At 34.9% G+C, this 19972-nt stretch overlaps 1 protein-coding gene across 3 annotated transcripts in view; it reads right to left on the reverse strand.

The window, feature by feature from the left end:
- Positions 1–19972, reverse strand: part of LOC120860724 (CUB and sushi domain-containing protein 3) — a 1429922-nt gene that overhangs the window by 507649 nt on the left and 902301 nt on the right. For all 3 annotated transcript variants that reach the window (XM_040236474.1, XM_040236473.1, XM_040236472.1), the window contains 3 exons: positions 9881–10063; positions 5954–6280; positions 1914–2108 (listed from right to left, as the gene is read on the reverse strand). In XM_040236474.1, coding sequence (XP_040092408.1) covers positions 1914–2108; positions 5954–6280; positions 9881–10063 — 705 coding nt within the window. The remainder of the gene's footprint in view (positions 1–1913; positions 2109–5953; positions 6281–9880; positions 10064–19972) is intronic.

The following is a 19972-nucleotide window of genomic DNA, read 5'->3' on the forward strand; positions in this document are numbered from 1 at the left end:
CCATTCATTTTTCATGGCGAAAAGTCCCATTGAAACTGCTCTCTCACATAAAGTAGCAATTCATCAAATGATCTCTTGATGTCAACCTCATTATTTTTTACCGCCCCATGCATCCAGGCACTAAACAGCTCCTAAACCAATACCTAAGTTAGCCAAGCGAGGTCTCAGTGAGATCCAGTTATCTGGAGGTGGACTCTATGTTTGTCCACTGAGACTGTAAATAACCCCCTGCTGGGAGGGGCTCAAGTCCTGTCACTTCTAAACTGAAGCAGCTTCCTATTGCCACAGGATAATTTTTAATCTCCTTAGTGCTGTTACAAAGTATTACATTCTTTAGAGGCCTCTGAATTCATCAAGCCCCATCCCTCTATCTTCCAATCCAGTCATACTGAACCAATGCTATGCCTTCTTCCTGAAACAAACTTTTATCTCCTACTTTTCCCTCAAATACTAATGCAGACTTTCCTGACTGATTTCCCAAGTCTAGGCTGGGCACTAGGTTAAAAGAATGATGAGCTCTGGGCAAAGCATTATGGAAAAACTTGAATGTTACTTTCAACTCTCCTTTTATTTTAGTCCTGCACTGTGCAGATTCATTATGCATTTTAAACATAATAGCATAGTCATAGCCTTGTCAGGGTAACTCCTATGAAGCCCATAATATTTGAGGTTTGGAAAAGAACAGTGAAGTCATCTAGTTTGACCCTCTGATGTTAATATGAAGAAGTGATTAGAAAAGGAAGGAGGTGCTAATTGAAGGCACTAAGGGGAAAACTTAATTGCATGGTCTAGATTATTTCATCATGAGACATTATGAAAATGCTCAATTCAATGAAACTCAAAATTTATAGTTAATAGCTGAATTATTCAATTAAATTGGTTATACTTTTAGAAACTATGTATTAGACATTCCCAATTTATTAGCTAGAAATTGAGAAAACAAAGGTCCAATGTCAGTCTGGGCACAGCTAAGAAGAATAATTGGAAAAGCAAAGAAAATAAGAAACCACTCAAAATTGTCACCTAAAAATCACTAAATGGTGATCTATTGAAAGGTGTTTAATGATTCTAGTTCATCTATGTCTTAGTGAAAGTTCTTTCATATATATTTTTTATAAAATGGTTATGTAACCTTAGAGTAGGAGGAAAATGTAATTCAGAATGTTAATTCCTAGTGTGTCAATTCTAACTAAAACCCAACCCACATTCACTCTTACAGATTCTATATTAAAACACTAAATACTTGATATATAATATTATCCTTAAGATAATCATCTTTCCCTTTTACCAAAGATTTGTGAGTTTATGTGAGTATATATATTCAAAGATATATCTATACTCACAAACATTGTACATATATATACGTGCTATATATATATAAAACACATATTTTGTCTGGAACATTCTTGACTATATTATATTACATTCAAATCAAAATTGAAAAAAAATGTTCAGTAAACTTCCTATAAAATTATACATTTTAAATAACAGGTGCTTTAGCATAAACTTATTCATCATAATTAATAATAATACATTTTTGAAAATAAATTTATATCATGAATAGTTAAAATACCAAGAAAAATATGACTGGAGACTATAACATTTACTCAGCTATAATTATGAAATATATTGAAGGTAACCTGCATGTGCAACTAATATTTACTATTTATTAGTGTATATCTTTTAATAAGCACTTCTTTTAAAAGGAGTTTCTAAAAGATTTCTAAAAGTTAAAATAATAAAGATAAAATAATAAATATTAAATATGTAATTTACATACTATATGTCCAAAGAAAAAATATTAAATGATATTTTAAGATTACAACAGTCCTGGCAGAACAATCCATTTCCTGTCATGGTTTCTAGTGCATTGTGATGATGGAATTGTATTTTTCACTGAGCATTGTGCTTACCTCCACATCTTGGAATTGGGCCACTCCACATCACTTTTCCATCCATAAGTATACATGTAATTGTTTCTGTTCCCTGGGTTTTAATAAATCCTTCTTCACAAATAACTGAAATTGAACTTCCTAATTGAAAGTTGTCCCCAAATCTCCTTGCGTTGATTGGTATTCCAGGATCAGGACACTCATTATGTCCAAATGCTTGAGAACAGCAAAAGAGAAAAACATACAAACTAGTATAGTAGTATGAAACAGAACCTTGAGTATCTGGGTGATAAAAATTGATTTTTAGAAAGGTTATGTTCATTACTAGAAAAGCCCTTATTAAAAAAAAAAAAATAGAGAGACTCTCCTCTGACCACACCTGTTTCTCTCTCTGATGTGTAATAGATGTATTGGTGTTCAAATAAGAACTGCACAATAAAATTACAACATTTCAAAATAGAATTTTCTGCTTATTTCTTGAAATCATTAGCTTTAAGTAAAATTTCCAGGATAAGCTGAACAAAATTCCAATTAATGTGAATACAGAACAGATTGACTACATGTCCTTGAAAAATTCTGTTGTGATTCATCATTTGGAATAGAGTCTCATTGTGAGAATTAACATGAAGTGTTTCAATCTAGTATGAAAGTCTTTCAATTTTTCAATAATTTTCCATATATCATTTATTCTCTGCCATCTAGGAAAAGGGAAGAGAGCTAATTCTTTTGCAACCACTATGTTTTAGGCACTGTGATAGAAGCTGTAGATATTATACATTATCACATCACTTAACATGTAGAACAGCCTGACAGCCATTTATTCTAAAGAGTAACATGAAATTCAGAAAAAGTATTACTAGTTTGCCTCAGATCATCATGATACTATTGAAATGTATCCCCTGATCTGGCTTTAAATTTTTTCTCCACAACATAGTCTATCTTGGATCATTTGTCTCATGTCTCTCAAATGAATGCAAGTTTCTTGGCTCAGGGTCAGCACCTTATTTCACCTTGTATCATCCAGGATGTGTATTTAGCCCCATCCCAGCAAGTAGTAGAATTGTAAGGACAATGTGTTTACTTAAATTTCTCATAGATTATAGGTTACATGAGCCCTATAAATCTGCATTGTAAGTGTTTAAATTAGTATAATATAAATGGAAGAATATTTAAAGTAGCAAAGTCTACATATGTAAAATCTATTTCATGAGGCATATACAATTTGATATCATATTCATACTGCATGAGTACATAAAATTATTTCAATTTTTCACTGTCATCACTGATATTGTTCATAACTTTTATAATTATATTGTCCATCTTCTCATTTTTAAGTTAAACAGTACAAAATAATATTAAGTGAAAGTGAAAGTGAAGTAGCTCAGTCATGTCTGACTCTTTGCGACCCCCGTGGACTGTAGCCTACCAGGCTCCACTGTCCATGGGATTCTCCAGGCAAGGATACTGGAGTGGGTTGCCATTTCCTTCTCCAGGGATCTTCCCGACCCAGGGATTGAACACGGGTCTCCTGCATTGCAGGCAGACAATTTACCGTCTGAGCCACCAGGGAAGTCCTTTCACTTTTAATACAAAATAATATTAAGTAAATTCTAAAATGTATAAAATTTATTTTGCACGTACACTTATTTCTAATTTCTTTCTGTTGTGCTTTTTAAAAGCATAGTTTTGATTAAGTCTGGTCGCTCCTGAATATAACATTTTCTGTACAATTTTTCAGGAAAAAACAATCAGTAGGAAGCATGGGAGTAAGAATTTGAATACAATGGGTTAAATCATTTACTAGAAAAACAGAACAAGGAACAAAATAAATATTTCCATAATATCTTCAAGGTACCATAAATATTAAACTTAAAAACATTATGCATTTAAGGAAATTCCCTGGCAGTCAAGTGCTTAGGATTTGGCGGGACCCAGAGTTCATTTTAAAGTTGGAGAACTACGATCCCTGTTTAGCCAAAAAAAAAAAAGCCAACCAGATATATGCATTTACAACAACATAAAAAGTATAAATAGAAAAATGCATATAGTCTCTATATTTATGCATATATATGAAACATTTTAAAAGGGACTTACAGATAAAGCAACTAATTTATAGAGAGGGCCTATATAACATATCACGGCTAACTTAACTTGAACAATGTGCAATTACACATTGACAACTTTTGAGTGCCAGTATTCACTTAAGAGTGTCATCTTGAAAAGACAATAACCACATTTAGTTACTAACGGACAAAGCTCAGCACTGAATGTGCTAGGGCAAGGGTTTGGGGGAGGAGGGTGCAATTTTTTTCAAAGAACAGGAAATTAAATTCTATTATAATGTGACACAAATATTAACTCCTCAAGTTGGTTAATGGAGTGTGGTACTTTTGCACATAAACAATAAAAATCACTGACATTCTATAGCTACAGGTAAAATATGTGGAAATAGAAGTATCAGTATGTACATTTGTTAACATACTAAGGTATTTTCTTTATGTGATTCTTTTTCTATATTTATACCATGTTATTTTTGGAAAATAATATTCATCCTTTTGAAACACAAAAAATGTAAATGACAGACAATAGGTAAATAACCTCAAAGAATTCTTAAAACTAGAATAATAAAATGAGCACAGTAATACAAGAATTTTCAAGGGAATAGCTCAGAAGGCAACTAAACAATAACTGCTAATGTTTATTGAGCATTTATTAGGTATATATAATGAATTGTTTACATGCATTACCCTACTCTGATTAAATAAAATTCATATTTTATGGCATGATAAATATTTGAACATAGATTTTTTTTTCCCCCCACCTTCTTGGGCCTCTTTCCTCCTCTTCAGTGTAAATTGTGCATCTGCATTAACCAGATCTCCTTAGGAGATACATGCTGCTGCTGCTAAGTCACTTCAGTCGTGTCCGACTCTGTGCGACCCCATAGATGGCAGCCCACAAGGCTCCCCCGTCCCTGGGATTCTCCAGGCAAGAACACTGGAGTGGGCTGCCATTTCCTTCTCTAATGCAAGAAAATGAAAACTGAAAGTGAAGTCGCTCAGTCGGGTCCGACTCCTCGCCATGGACTGCAGCCTACCAGGCTCCTCTGTCCATGGGATTTTCCAGGCAAGAATACTGGAGTGGGTTGCCATCGCCTTCTCCGCCTTAGGAGATAACATTCCTTCTTAATCTCCTTAATCACCACTTCTTAATCACTTCTTCTTAATAACCACTTGCTTTGTATATTGTCTCAAAAAATTGCCTAATTATTCTTTGACCTCTAACAGTGGAACAGTCCTCAGAGCTTTCTGAAAGACTGTCTCCCACAGGTTGTCTTCAAAAAAGTTTTTCATTTCTTTCTTATTTATATCAGCCAATACATTAGCTTATTCTATTAAATCTAAACCACTGATTATTTTTTTTTGACAACTCCTTACAAAAACTCAATATAACTTTATTGATGGGAATGCTGAGCCTTTGTTGTTAAACCTAAAAATGTATTACAGCAAAGCCAAGATTTGAAGTTCCATAGACTGATTTAGAGCTGATCTTAATCACTAAGGTACCATCCACATAGTGGCTTTGCTAAGTCAATTTAGTAATCCACTGCCCCAAAATTAGTAATTTCCTTCTCTGTGATACTTTGATAGTCTAGTGAATTTTATCTTTGGAATTATAATTCTGTGTTGTCATTATTTGTTTAAAATTCTCTACTGATTTATGAGTATCCTGAAGGAAGATATGTTTGCATACCAGTAACAGGGAAATATGTATAGTAGATATCAGATTATGCTTATATGATTTCATAAAATAAGTTAATATATTGGCTGATATAAAATTATTTTTGAAATATATCTCCTTAATATCATGCCTCTGAAAAGGAGAAATGACACAATGAATTAAAATATGGTTAGAATCAAGGACTAAAAGACCACCCTAATAGAAATTATACATATGGTGTGTTCAAATTTCCTTATCTGAGGAACAAGAGGGCTGTTTTGTATGATTTCCTTTCTAGTTCTAATTTATAGAAATATGTTATACAGAAAAATTAAACTTACTGTTGTAAGTGATGTTAAAGCCACGTCCTGACATTGAATGGTCAGCTTGAAATTCCAACCGTAGTATATGACTATTGCTAGTAAGATGAGAAGGCACTTCAGCCCCAGTAAAGGTTCCAAGAATTGGGGAGTCTGGAGAGTCCCCGTCTTTAACAGCAAGGAAGTCAAACTGGGATTCCAGATCAAAGTCATTGAAAGAAAGGTGTATTCGACTTCCTGGATCAGAGATTATTGTCCAGATGCAATTTAAATTATTTCCATACCCTTCTGGATAATCAGGAGAAAGGACTGTTCCCATTGGTGCAGTAAAGTTAGAGAGGCAAGGAACTGTTAAAATAGGAAAATCATAAAATATAATAAATGTTCAAAGTAATACAGTATCTCAATTTGCCATTGTTAATAATTACAATAATCAATTAGAAGTTTGAAAAAAATATTAAACAATGTAATCTGTCTTGTAAAACAGAAAAAATTTGTTACTGTTTGCACGTTATTAGGGAAGGCAACTAGTACCTTGAATTACTATATGTTAAATATGCACGAAAACATAACTGGAGTAATAACAATTTATTTTGACATTTATCATGTCCATGTTAGAGTATGGTGCAAAGTTTTACTTTCTGTACTTCAAAAAATATTCAGAAGAATATAGACATTTCCATAGAAAGCTCACAAAATGATTGAAAACAAACAAACAAAAATAATATGTAGCTACTAACATTACCAGAATGATACAACCTGAAGAAAACTTGGAGTACATGGGCATGGAATGCTCTGATAGCTTCTAACACAGACAAGGAGATGAATTACACACGATAGTGGCTAACATTGGAAAGACAACTAAATAATAATTTTCATATCATAGTAAGGTTAGGCTTTATTTCCCCGCAGATTTTTTTTTTAACTTAAACAAAATCTGATTTAAAGGTTCACACAGAAAAGTTAGAAAGCAGAGGAAGGATAAGAAAAAATGATATATTACACAGGGGAAATCATAGTTTAAAAAAGTATTATATTTTTCCCGTGTTTCTTCTTACATATTTTTAAACAAAATTGAATTTATTTTGTACCATACTTTATTGACAAAGGATATGAACCTTGGCCCTCAGAATATTTTGCTAAATTTTTGTATATAAAAGTGTATTATCTTATGCTTAAATATAACAAAAATGTTTTAGATAGTGTAACACCCCTACTAGCATGAATACTGTTATTATCTGACCTTTTTATTTAATAAGAAGAATGATATCACAGTGTTTTAATTAGCACTGCTTTGCCTTCTAGTGAAGCTGAAGATTCTATCAACATTATCTAAAGCTTAGTAGTATTTCAAAAGACTTTATTTCAAGATCTTTAAATCTAGGTATTCTTCCAAGAAGACAATCTTTGTCTAATATTGCAGAACCTATTAATATAGCATATTACATCAAAAATTGAAATATTTTAAATCATTTTAGTAGATGCTAATATTGATGACTAGAACAAACTTTAAGAAAATCTAGAGAAAACTTTACACAATTTTAAAAAGACTTAAGCCCTGAATTCTGATATATGATAAATATATAGCAAGTAATAATTTCCTTTTTTAACCAACAATAGCTAATTTGAAAATGCAATTGAAAGATAGTTTATGAAGAAAAATAAAGTTATAAAGTACAGGACTATAAAAGGTAAGGACTAGAAATAGTCCTTACAAAAATATGAATAACTCATACAAAGAAAATTATAAACTTATTGAGAACAGGAAATTTTATAAGTAAAAAGGAGGTACCATGGATGCCATGTTCCTGGATGAGAAAACATTATATTAAATATGTAAATTATATAGAAATTGCTTTTAAATTTCAATCAAAATCCTAACAAAATCTCTTTAGAAACTTGATCTAATGTGTTGGCACACACTTGGCAAAAAATAAAAAGGCAAGAATAGATATGAGAATTTTTATAAGCTAAGTGGCTACTAAGCATAATATTAAGCTATTACCATAAAATTAGCATGGAATTCATAGATGTATAACACTAGATCAAAAGAAGTTACATAAAAAATGCATTTGATATAATTAAGGGTTTAAAGTATTGTATCGTGTGTGTGCTCACTCAGTTGTGTCCGACTTTTTGCGACTCCATGACCAGGTTCCTCTGTCCATGGGATTTCCCGGGCAAGAATACTAGAATAGCTTGTCATTTCCTTTTCCAGAGGATCTTTCTGTCCCAAGGATTGAACCCATGTCTCTTGCACTTCCTACATTAGCAGGCAGATTCTTTACCTGGGAAGCCTAAAGTATTGTGTAGACATCTACTTAATCTAACAGAGATTAGCATGATAGATTTGGTCAGTCTTCCCTCATATAGTTAGAGCTTCCCTTATAGTTCAGTCGGTAAAGAATCCGCCTGCAATGCAGGAGACCCAGGTTCGATTCCTGGATCAGGGAAATCCCATGGAGAAGGAAATAGCAACCCACCCCAGTATTTTTGCCTGGAGAATCCCATGAAGAGGGGAGGCTGGCAGGTTACAGTTCATGGGGTCACAAGAGTTGGAGAGGACTTAGCGACTAAACACCGCCACCCTCAGATGCAGATCATTAAATCAGAGATTAGGAAACTAATGTCTGTGGGCCAAATCTAGCCTGAATTCTACTTTTTCAAATGAAATTTTATTTGAATGTAATCTTGTACTTTCATTTTCCTATTGTCCATGAATGCATTTCCTGCTACACTGACAGAGTTTAGTTGCAAAAGGGACCCGCATAACTTATAAAAGCAAAAGTGTTGAAGAGTCCTCATATGTTCATTAGACATCTATGTTTATTAGAAATTTATTTATTTATCACCTTTAAAAAATGCAATATAAATTTCTGCATAATATTTTTCAAATATTAGGAAATATTTGGCATCTATTCACTTAAAAAGTTCTCAGTACATGTTTAAAAATGCTAAAGAATTTTAAAATGTTAAAGAATAAACATTTCCAATAAAGGAAAATGTGTGTTTTGCAGCACAAATTAAAATTTAGATAAAATGCAGGTGTTGAGAAGTGCTAATTTTTTTTAATGTCAGTTATATTTTGAAGTAAGGTTTGTGCTAATGCCCTTGTAGGGAATAAAGGATTTCACAAATGAAAAGCATTATTATTACAAGAGTTGGATATGGATAAAAAACAAGAAAATTTTCAAATCATTTTTAAACAAGAAAATTATTTTTACTTTCATGATTATGAGCTTATATGTTACCATTTGTATTGAAAACTAAAATACAAGTTTTCAATTATTGCATTCACACCTGGTAAGCTGTATTTGTTGGTAATGAAGGTAGAATTTAATTTAACCTAAAAGTACATCAACAGACAAATTATATTTTTGCTTCAGCTAAATTGAAATGCTTCAATGTATTTGAAGAAATACATTATTTTAATCCAAACATATTGTAGGCCATAAACATTAATAAATTTTGTTTTGTGCAATATAAATAAATGGCACTTAACCATGCATTAGTGTGAGCATCTACAAGCAAAAATAAGTTAATGCATTATACATAGAATATAACCTTTAAATATTTTTAAGTGTTCCTGATTGCAAATAAGCATATATTATCTCGTTAAAAATAAATGAGTCTATTAGAGTTAGCTCAGATGTATAATTTCCATAAGAAGTATGCTATCTATAAAGTATAAAATGCCACCAATAAAGTGTTATGAGAACATATGGAAAAAATACTTTGCAATTACCAAATGAACTATGTTAAGTTTATTTAAATCTGCAAGGAAATTTATAGTTTGGCATAAACACACTTGTTAAAGAGAGTACCAAAAAGTGCTACTCATTCAAAAATAATTACACGGTTCCAGTTCTTTGCAATTAATTACAAAAGCAATTATATGCAAGGACAGGGTAACATATGCTATCTGGAAGCAAAGCATTTGGTACTCACAGATACAGATGGGTATGTTTGCAGACCATTGGTTATTCTCTTGACAAACAATGGATTTCTCTCCAATTAATTCAAATCCAAACTGGCATTCGAACCTTAAAACATCACGGTTAGAAAATCCATCACCTTCCCTAATTCCATATAAGGGTGTACCAGGATCACCACAACTTTCTTTTTCAATTTCTGTAACAATAGATGATATGTCAGATTTCAAGGGTTTCAGGCATACGATATCCATATAGTCAATTTAGAGACATACATTCTCTATAGTTAGGATATTTCAGAGCAAAAGATGAAAATGTTCTCCCAATCTTAATCTTCTTTTGCTATGGTTAGGATGTAATTATCTTTAGGGAAGACTTAGTATTTTTCTCTTACTTTGAAGACAGGGAATCAAAGGTCTTCAGAGCTTATGTGGTTGTTCCTAACAGAATAATTATGAACAATAACCAGATTTTCTGTCTATACTATATACATATAGTATACATATTTACATACATATGTGTTTTCCTCAAATTTCAAAAACTTTTATTTTTGTAATCTGTACATGATACAGGAAATTGTTAGATTGAAACTAGAACACAGGGTAACATCCTCTGCCTCTGTGCTCCTAGAACAATCAGTGAATTCCTTCCACACAGTATCTGCCATTCTTCCAGGTACTTGTTGGTTGAATTACCTTCCCCAACTAGACCCCTTGTAAAGCTCCTTAGAGCAGAGGTCAATTTAGTATTCCAGATTACCCTGATACATTTCTCAACAAATGTGTATTGGGTGAATTCAATTGAATGAGTTTGAAAGAAAAAATTCTCTTCAGAGCACATTAAAACACCCTTTCAACATGTGCTCAGTTCAGTTCAGTTGCTCAGTAGTGTCTGACTCTTTGTGACCTCATGAACCGCAGCACACCAGGCCTCCATCCATCACCAACTCCCGGAGTCCACCCAAACCCATGTCCATTGAGTCGGTGATACCATCCAACCATCTCATCCTCTGTCATCCCCGTCTCCTCCTGCCCTCAACCTTTCCCAGCATCAGGGTCTTTTCAAATGAGTCAGCTCTTTGCATGAGGTGGCCAAAGTATTCAAGTTTCAGCTTCAACATCAGTCCTTTCAATGAACACCCAGGACTGATCTCCTTTAGGATGGACTGGTTGGATCTCCTTGCAGTCCAAGGGACTCTCAAGAGTCTTCTCCAACACCACAGTTCAAAGGCATCAATTCTTCAGCGCTCAGCTTTCTTCACAGTCCAACTCTCACATCCATACAAGACCACTGGAAAAACCATAGCCTTGACTAGACAGACCTTTGTTGACAAAGTAATGCTTTTTAATAAGCTGTCTAGGTTGCTCATAACTTTTGTTCCAAGGAGTAAGTGTCTTTTAATTTCATGGCTGCAGTCACCATCTGCAGTGATTTTGGAGCCCCCAAAACTAAAGTCTGACACTGTTTCCACTGTTTCCCCATCTATTTCCCATGAAGTGATGGGACCAGATGCCATGATCTTCGTTTTCTGAATGTTGAGCTTTAAGCCAACTTTTTCACTCTCCTCTTTCCCTTTCATCATGAGGCTTTTTAGTTCCTCTTCACTTTCTGCCATAAGGGTGGTGTCATCTGCATATCTGAGGTTATTGATATTTCTCCCAGCATCAGTGTCTTTTCATGTGCTCAAGGAAACTTCAAATATCTAGGACCTTCATTGTGGAGTTATGAGGCTAATTGTAGATTATTGTGATGATTGTTTTGGTTTTTAGTTACACGAGGTAGCATTAACATAGCCATCCTCAAACAACACCCAGAAATTAACAATTAAAAAAAAAAAACCTTTGAGATGAAGTTATGATCTCTCTTGACACTCCAATGATCACACATTCCTGGTTCTTCTGTAATCAACCAGTACCAATTTGTCATGCATCTTTCCAGTTCTTTCCTCATGCTTTTACAATTATACACACACACACATATAAAATACATATTATTATAAGCATCCATATTTGCATAAATATAAAAATCCTCTTCACAAAATCTATGTAGTGTTGCTTTGTATAAGTATTGTAACTTATACTGCAGTACACTCTCAGCATATTTTATAACAATAAAATGCTCTTTAATCAAACAATAATTTTGGAGATATTTTTGAATGCCCTTGTATCCTTAGCAGAAAACATAGATAGTTATTGCGATTTCTTTAATACACTGGATTTGATTTGATATTTATTTCTTTCTGTGTCGTAGGGACATTGATCCTTTGGTCTAAATATTTTTGTTGTGTTGTTTCTACATAGACTTCATATCGAAGAAAGATTAGGAATTTTCCAGCATTCACTAGTCTTTTAAGCTAGGTTGTATAATAAGAAAATGATACCTGAGTGTTAGAATTTGCCAAAAAAAAAAGCTGACTGAGTCTGGCATAATTTTGAGGTAGATATCTGACCAGTGTTTCAATATCTTCTAAGGTTATTTTCCTATTTAAAAAAATTAGGGAGGATTTAACAACATAAAATCACACACACACACACACACACACACACACACACACACACACACATGTTAGAGAGGTGAAATTTTCCAAAATTTCCAAGTTGATAGTTTAGCAGGGATAGAATTGTATTATATAATCTTTAAATATATCTTTATAAAGATAAATCATTAATTTTCTTACTCCTAATGCCAAGTTATTTGTGATTAGTCTTCCAGTTTTCTTTTCTTCATATTTACAAAACATTGTCAAATTTACTAGTCTACTCAACTTCAACTCTTTTGCATTATTTTGCTATTCTTTCTCCACCTTCTTAAGCTTAAGTTTTAGGATTTGTTTCTATATTAGTTTATTTTCAGCCCTTCTTGTTTCCTTAAAAATATGCTTTTTAGTCTATAAATTTTCTTCAGAGTACTGCTTCTGTATTTAGAGCTTCTGTTGCTGTTGTTGTTCACTTCTAAATAGTTTATAGTTTCCATCTTTATTTCCTCTTTAAATCATAAACAGTTTCAATGTGCTTTTAAATTTATGGGTCTAGGCTATCATTTTGTTGCTGATTTCTAGTGTTATTGCTTTAATAAAAAGTATAAGTATATCCAGGTCTCACAGTGGATAAATCAGTAAAACATATTCAATTCAATTTGATATATTTGTCAAATTGAAATAACTTATTTCCTTAATTATCTTTTGTCCACTCTCTCCAACAATTTTTTAAATAACTGTTGAAATTCCAAATAAAGTATGAATTTTGCCAGATTTCTTTTTAGTTCAATCAAGCTCACTTACATAGTTCACATCACATTGAGTCATTCAATTTATTCAGCAAATATCTGAGGATCTATGATGTGCGAGATTCTCTTCTAGGTACTACGTGGGATAGATCAATGAATAAACAGACAATAATTCCTACTTCTTAATAGTGTATATTCCACTGGAAGTTCACAAATAATAATAAATAAAAGTCTTATTTTAGAAGGTGATATGTGCTATGGTGGTGGTGCACTTTTATTTATACTTAAAATATGTTGCAATTTCTTGAATATTTATTGATTTGTTACTTTTCATTGTTTCATAACCTATTATTTGGAGAAGGCAATGGCACCCCACTCCAGTATTCTTGCCTGGAAAATCCCATGGATGGAGGAGCCTGGTAGGCTGCAATCCATGGGATCGCTGAGAGTTGGACACAACTCAATGACTTCACTTTCACTTTTCACTTTCATGCACTGGAGAAAGAAATGGCAACCCACTCCAGTGTTCTTGCCTGGAGAATCCCACGGTGGAGCCTGGTGGGCTGCTGTCTATGGGGTCACATAGAGGCAGACACGACTGAAGCAACTTACCAGCAGCAGCAGCAACTTATTATTTTTTTTCATGGACATGATTTCCCCCTTTATTTTTATGAGGATATCTAGTATAGTCATTTCAATTTAAAAAAAATTTATCTGTTTCCTTGGGTACAAGCAGAAGTCTGCTTCAAGTGTAGCAGACTAAAGTTTCTTCTGAAGCGGCATATTTGAAAATGTATTTGATGAATCATAATGGTTGTCAAGCTTATGATGACAAGTGCAGGGGGCAATTATTTGAAGGCAGTTATTTGAATGAGTGGTCAAATAAGTGTTTTTATTGGCTTGCTTCTGTAAACTTCAGGCTTATTTCTTCTAATGTCAGAATCATGTCACACTTCTAGGTATAAATATCTCCTCTGGTGATCCACTTTTACACTTCACCCTGAGTCGGGGATCCCTCCCTCTTGATAACTACATTTGACTCCATTTTATATCTGGGTATTGTGCTCTGAAGCCAAAATATTTTCTTCTGTAGCAATTACTCAGTTTCTCAAGATTTCCAGTGGCCTCTTCTCTGGAGGTTTCTGGTCCCAATGAATGATGGTCTTAGGCAGAAAGTATAACAACAGCAGCCCATAGAGGCACTGGCTTATGAAATTCTCAGTTTGTCTCTATATTCCATATATATATACACACATATGTGTATATACATATATTTATTTATATGCTTATTTATATTTATGGATCTCAGAAATCCCCTATAGCTTTATAATAACTGAGATGTTCTCTTCTTAAGCATCAGATTTTTGGGTGTTTTTAAAAATATGTTTTCTATCATCTTTGGGCTAGTAATGAGAATAGGTGCTTTCTCTACTATATTATTTTGAAACTATTTTTTCTTTGCTCCTTTAAAACAATATTCTTTAAATCAATAATATACTTTCAAATGAAGATATAATTTTGAAGTTGCAATATTCTCTTAGACTGAGAAACAACATACAATAAGAAAAATAACCATATACCCCCTGATAGCTGAATTGGTAAAGAATCTGCCTGAAATGCAGGAGACCCTGTTTCAATTCCTGCGTCAGGAAGATCCACCATAGAAGGGATAGTCTACCCACTCCAGTATTCTGGCCTCGAGAATTCCGTAGACTGTATAGTCCATGAGGTCCCAAAGAGTTGGACACAACTAAGTGACTTTCACTTTCTTTCACTTATTTTACAACATTGCCTTTGTAATTATTTTCTATTGAGGCAAAACTAATATCTGAATAAATAATTCATATATAGCAGATGAGTGTTATAATAGAGTTTTACACAAAAATCAGTTATTAATAATAGTAACTACATTTATTTTACATAGAAATTGTACTGATGTTATGAAAAAATCTTTTTAAAATATTTAATCCTCATAACTATTCCTCATAACTATGGAACTATTATCATCTCTATTTACTGATTAAAAAATTCAGATAAGTTAGGTATTACTCAGAGAAATAATGCTGCAGACTGAATGTTTCTGTCTCCCCCTAACTTCATATAGTAAAACATAATCCCCGATGTGATGATATTTTGATGGGGAGTCTTTGGAAGGTGATAAGGTCATGAGGGTGCAGCCTTCATAAATAGCATTTCTGTCCTTATAAAAGAGGAATTCACAAAGGTCCCTTACCTATCTAGCCATGTGAGGACACAAGAAAAAAACAGCCATCTGTGAACCAGGAAATGGGCTCTTATCAAACACTGAATTTCCCAGCACCTTGATCTTGGACTCAGTTTTCATACTTGTTTATAAGTCACCCAGTCTATAGTATTTTTTGTTATGACAGTCAAAACAAATAAGATATAGATATTAACTTGCCCAATTTCACAAAATCAATAGCAGAGTTTAGGTCTGTCTGAATCTATAGCCACAATCCCCAAGCTATTGCAAAGAAATTTTCATTCATTAATTACCTGTTTATGAAACATTTGTTTAATTTCTAATATGTATCAAAAATAAGACTAGGCACTAGGAATATAAAGACAAATAAGATGTAGCTTATGTCCTTAAATGAGGGCAAAAGGAGGTACAGCAAAGGCCCCTTGAATTGGAAGTAAACTACTAGGTAGAAGTTTCACAGCAGAGGTGAGCCTGAAACTATCTTAGAGCTATTTTACTATGTGAACTGGGGAAGAATAAGGAAGGAAAGGTTTCCTAGGTGGAAAAAGAAGAGAAGTATTAGAAAAGATAAAGTCTTTTCTCTTTCTTTAGATGGGGTTACTTGGTGTTAGGAGCCTGTCTGAGTTCTTTAAAGATATTATAAGAGAATGTTGTTGTTTAGTTGCCATGTCATGCCCGACACTTTTGCTACCCCATGGACTGTAGCCCGCCAGGTTCCTCTGTCCATGGGATTCTTCAGGCAAGAAAATTGGAGTGGGTTGCCATGGCTTGTAAACAACAGAAATTTGTTTCTCATAGTTCTGAAGGTTGAAAAGTCCAAGATCAAGGTGTCAGCAGATTTGGTATCTGGACAGGGCTCATTTTCCAGATTCACCAATATCTTTTTGCTGTGTCCTCACATGGTAGAAAGGGCTAGGGAGCTCCTAGGGTATTAATTCCACTTATCAGGGGCCCACTCTCATCACTTAGTCACCTCCTAAAGGCCCCATGTACAAATATCATCACATTGAGGATTAGGTTTCAATATGTGAATTTTAGAAGCACAAATATTCATCCTATAGCAGAGACAATAACAGTGGTAACAAGAGATGAGGAGATAGTGAGGCCAAGTAAGTGATAATGGGGCTAGAGGCCAAACAAGTAGAAGCAAGGCCAAGGAAGCAGCCAGTAAATTTGTAAGATCAGGTATATATGAGGGGACTATACAAATCATGAATATATTGAGGATAAGGTAGCTAGACTTCTCACTATCCAGAAGGGGATGTAGAAAATTGGAAGGCTACAAATAATTCTGAGTGGATGAACTAAAATTGGAGAAACTGATGTTAATTCATGTTTAAAATATAGATATACACAGATAGAGATGAATGTGCCTGTATTATACCAAACATCACACATATGTACATATATGCATGCACAAATATTGTCTAGCCCCATCCACTGAGAGTCCTAAAAACAATAAGTACTTATAGCAACAAGGACATGAGTGCTCACATCCTGGTGTCTGAATACCATTCTTCACTAATGGGAATCAGGAAACTGCTTCCAGCAGTGGTCAAGGAAACATACAGGACAAAACTGGAACACCTTGTATAAAAAGAAATCTTTAAAGAATGATGGGGACATATTGAAAAGACATGCAGGCCAGCCTGAAGGAACTACATTGGCCATTCTAGGGCAGCTTAATTAGTTGTGTCAGCCCCCTACAGGTTTGAGGCATGGAGCAACCATTGGTATAGTCATCTTTATTTTGTTTATTGCAGCAAAATTGTAGTAGCTCCAGGATCCAGATTTGTTCCCACAAAATTGCCAGAAACTTGATCTTCCTCAACAGCTTCTCTAAGGTGCTACAGTGCCACTTGTAACTGTGGACAATTTAATGTCTGAGGGATAAACTTTGACTACCAAGAAAAAAGATGAGAAGGAGACCAGAAGAAATATTGCTCATCTGTCTTCTCACAAAACAGGTGGTTTGAAACCACAGCTGGTCCATGAGGCCCACATGGCCAATACACTGTGTTTTTCTTGAGGCTGTGGCTACTTAGTAACTTACTACCTTATATTTGATCCCCCTACTTCCCTGTTATATCTCTTTTTTCCCTTCATTTTTTCTGTTTTGGAATTGCACTCTGCCCTCCCCACATAAAGTTTTAGTCTATAAGCCTCATCACAGCCTTTGTTTTCTAGGGACTCAAAGCTAAGACGGGGCTTCCCAGGTAGTGCTAGCAGTAAAGAACTGACCTGCCAATGCAGGAGACATAAGATAAGTGAGTTCAATCCCTGGGTTGGGAAGATCCCCTGGAGGAAGGTATGGCAACCCACTCAAGTAGCCTTTCGGGGGGAGAATCCCATGGACAGAGGAATCTGGTGGGCTACCATCCATAGAATTGCACAAAATCAGACACTACTGAAGTGACATTGCACACATGTATGCAAAGCTTTAATAAGTAACTTAAAACTGGCAAACAGTCAGTAAACAAAGTAAGGGATTAGGCTATCTAAAGGCCCCAGGAAGATAAGATTATTAGTTCCCATCATTGAGAGATTATAATTTGACAGATTTGCTAAATACTTATCTGCTTTAACTCATGTATCACTTATTATAACATTGAGAGGAAGATCCTATTTATTCTACCTTAATGGGTGAAAAAACGAGGTTCTGAGAAGCTGACCAAGGTCAGATATGTAGAAATAGTTCAAGTCAAGTAAGTTTCCACTCAACATCTACCTGACTCCAATGACCAGATGCTGTCATCATTCAATAATGCTTGAGAGAAAGGATGGAGAGAATACTGTTAGCCAGGCACAGCAATAATTAAGGAAAGAAAATTGCTTCCAGTACTGGAACAGGAAAAAAAAAATAGCAACATTAATTTTAAGAGAGGTTCTTGTCTTGAATATTTCAACACACCAAACCACCTTTATGGCACCAGGATAAATTTTAAACTATCCATATCTCTTCAAATTCTGTACCATGGGAGTCCTCGTGTTTTAAATCTTTCCTGTCTCTTCCTTTTGGTCTGCAACCATTTTCCTACTAACTACCTAAGTGTCAGGCATGTCAGGACATTTTCACATCAACATGCTCTTAGGGAAGATGTCTCATCCAGGACAGAAGAAATGTCCCGAAGAGTAACATCTGGGGAAATTCCTATGCATCTTTTAAGGTCTAACTATACCTTTCATCTCTTTCAGAATCTTCCACAGTTTATTGTGATCCACAGAGTCTAAGGCTTTGGCATAGTCAATAAAGCAGAAATAGATGTTTTTCTGGAATCCTCTTGCTTTTCAATGATCCAGCAGATGTTGGCAATTTCATCTCTGGTTCCTCTGCCTTTCTAAAACCAGCTCGAACATCTGGAAGTTCACGGTTCACGTATTGCTGAAGCCTGGCTTGGAGAATTTTGAGCATTACTTTCCTAGGGTGTGAGATGAGAGCAATTGTGTGGTAGTTTGAGCATTCTCTGGCATTGCCTTTCTTTGAGCATACCAAACCACCCGACCTGCCTCTTGAGAAATCTGTATGCAGGTCAGGAAGCAACAGTTAGAACTGGACATGGAACAACAGACTGGTTCCAAGTAGGAAAAGGAGTACGTCAAGGCTGTATATTGTCACCCTGCTTATTTAACTTATATGCAGAGTACATTATGAGAAACGCTGGCTTGGAAGAAGCACAAGCTGGAATCAAGATTGCCAGGAGAAATATCAATAACCTCAGATATGCAGATGACACCACCCTTATGGCAGAAACTGAAGAGGAACTAAGAAGCTTCTTGTTGAAAGTGAAAGAGGAGGGTGAAAAAGTTGGCTTAAAGCTCAACATTCAGAAAACTAAGATCATGGCATCTGGTTCCATTACTTCATGGGAAATAGATGGGGAAACAGTGTCAGACTTTGTTTTTTGGGCTCCAAAATCACTGCAGATGGTGATTGCAGCCATGAAATTAACTGACGCTTACTCTTTGGAAGGAAAGTTATGACCAACCTAGATAGCATATTGTAAAGCAGAGATATTACTTTGCCAACAAAGGTCTGTCTAGTCAAGGCTACGGTTTTTCCAGTGGTCATGTATGGATGTGAGAGTTGGACTGTGAAGAAAGCTGAGCACTGAAGAATTGATGCTTTTGAACTGTGGTGTTGGAAAAGACTCCTGAGAGTCCCTTGGACTGCAAGGAGGTCCAACCAGTCCATTCTAAAGGAGATCAGTCCTGGGTGTTCATTGGAAGGACTGATGCTAGAGCTGAAACTCCAATACTTTGGCCACCTCATGCGAAGGGTTGATTCACTGGAAGAGACTCTGATGCTGGGAGGGATTGGGGGCAGGAGGAGAAGGGGGAGCCACGTTAGGCATTACTGACAGGACACAGAGGATGAGATGGCTGGATGGCATCACTGACACAATGGACATGAGTCTGAGTGAACTCCAGGAGTTGATGATGGACAGGGAGGCCTGGCATGCTGTATTTCATGGGGTCGCAAAGAGTCGGACATGACTGAGTGATGGAACTGAACTGATACCTCTTTCATAAAGATTGACCTGAGTTTGATAGGCCAATATCTACTGGATCATAGAAAAAGCTAGAGAATTCCAGAAAACAAAACAAAGCAAAAACATCTATTTCTGCTTCATTGACTATGTTAAAGCTGCTGATTCTGTG

The sequence above is a fragment of the Oryx dammah genome, unplaced genomic scaffold (genome assembly GCF_014754425.2).
Source record: "Oryx dammah isolate SB20612 unplaced genomic scaffold, SCBI_Odam_1.1 HiC_scaffold_11164, whole genome shotgun sequence".
In the NCBI taxonomy this organism is placed as follows: Eukaryota; Metazoa; Chordata; class Mammalia; order Artiodactyla; family Bovidae; genus Oryx; species Oryx dammah.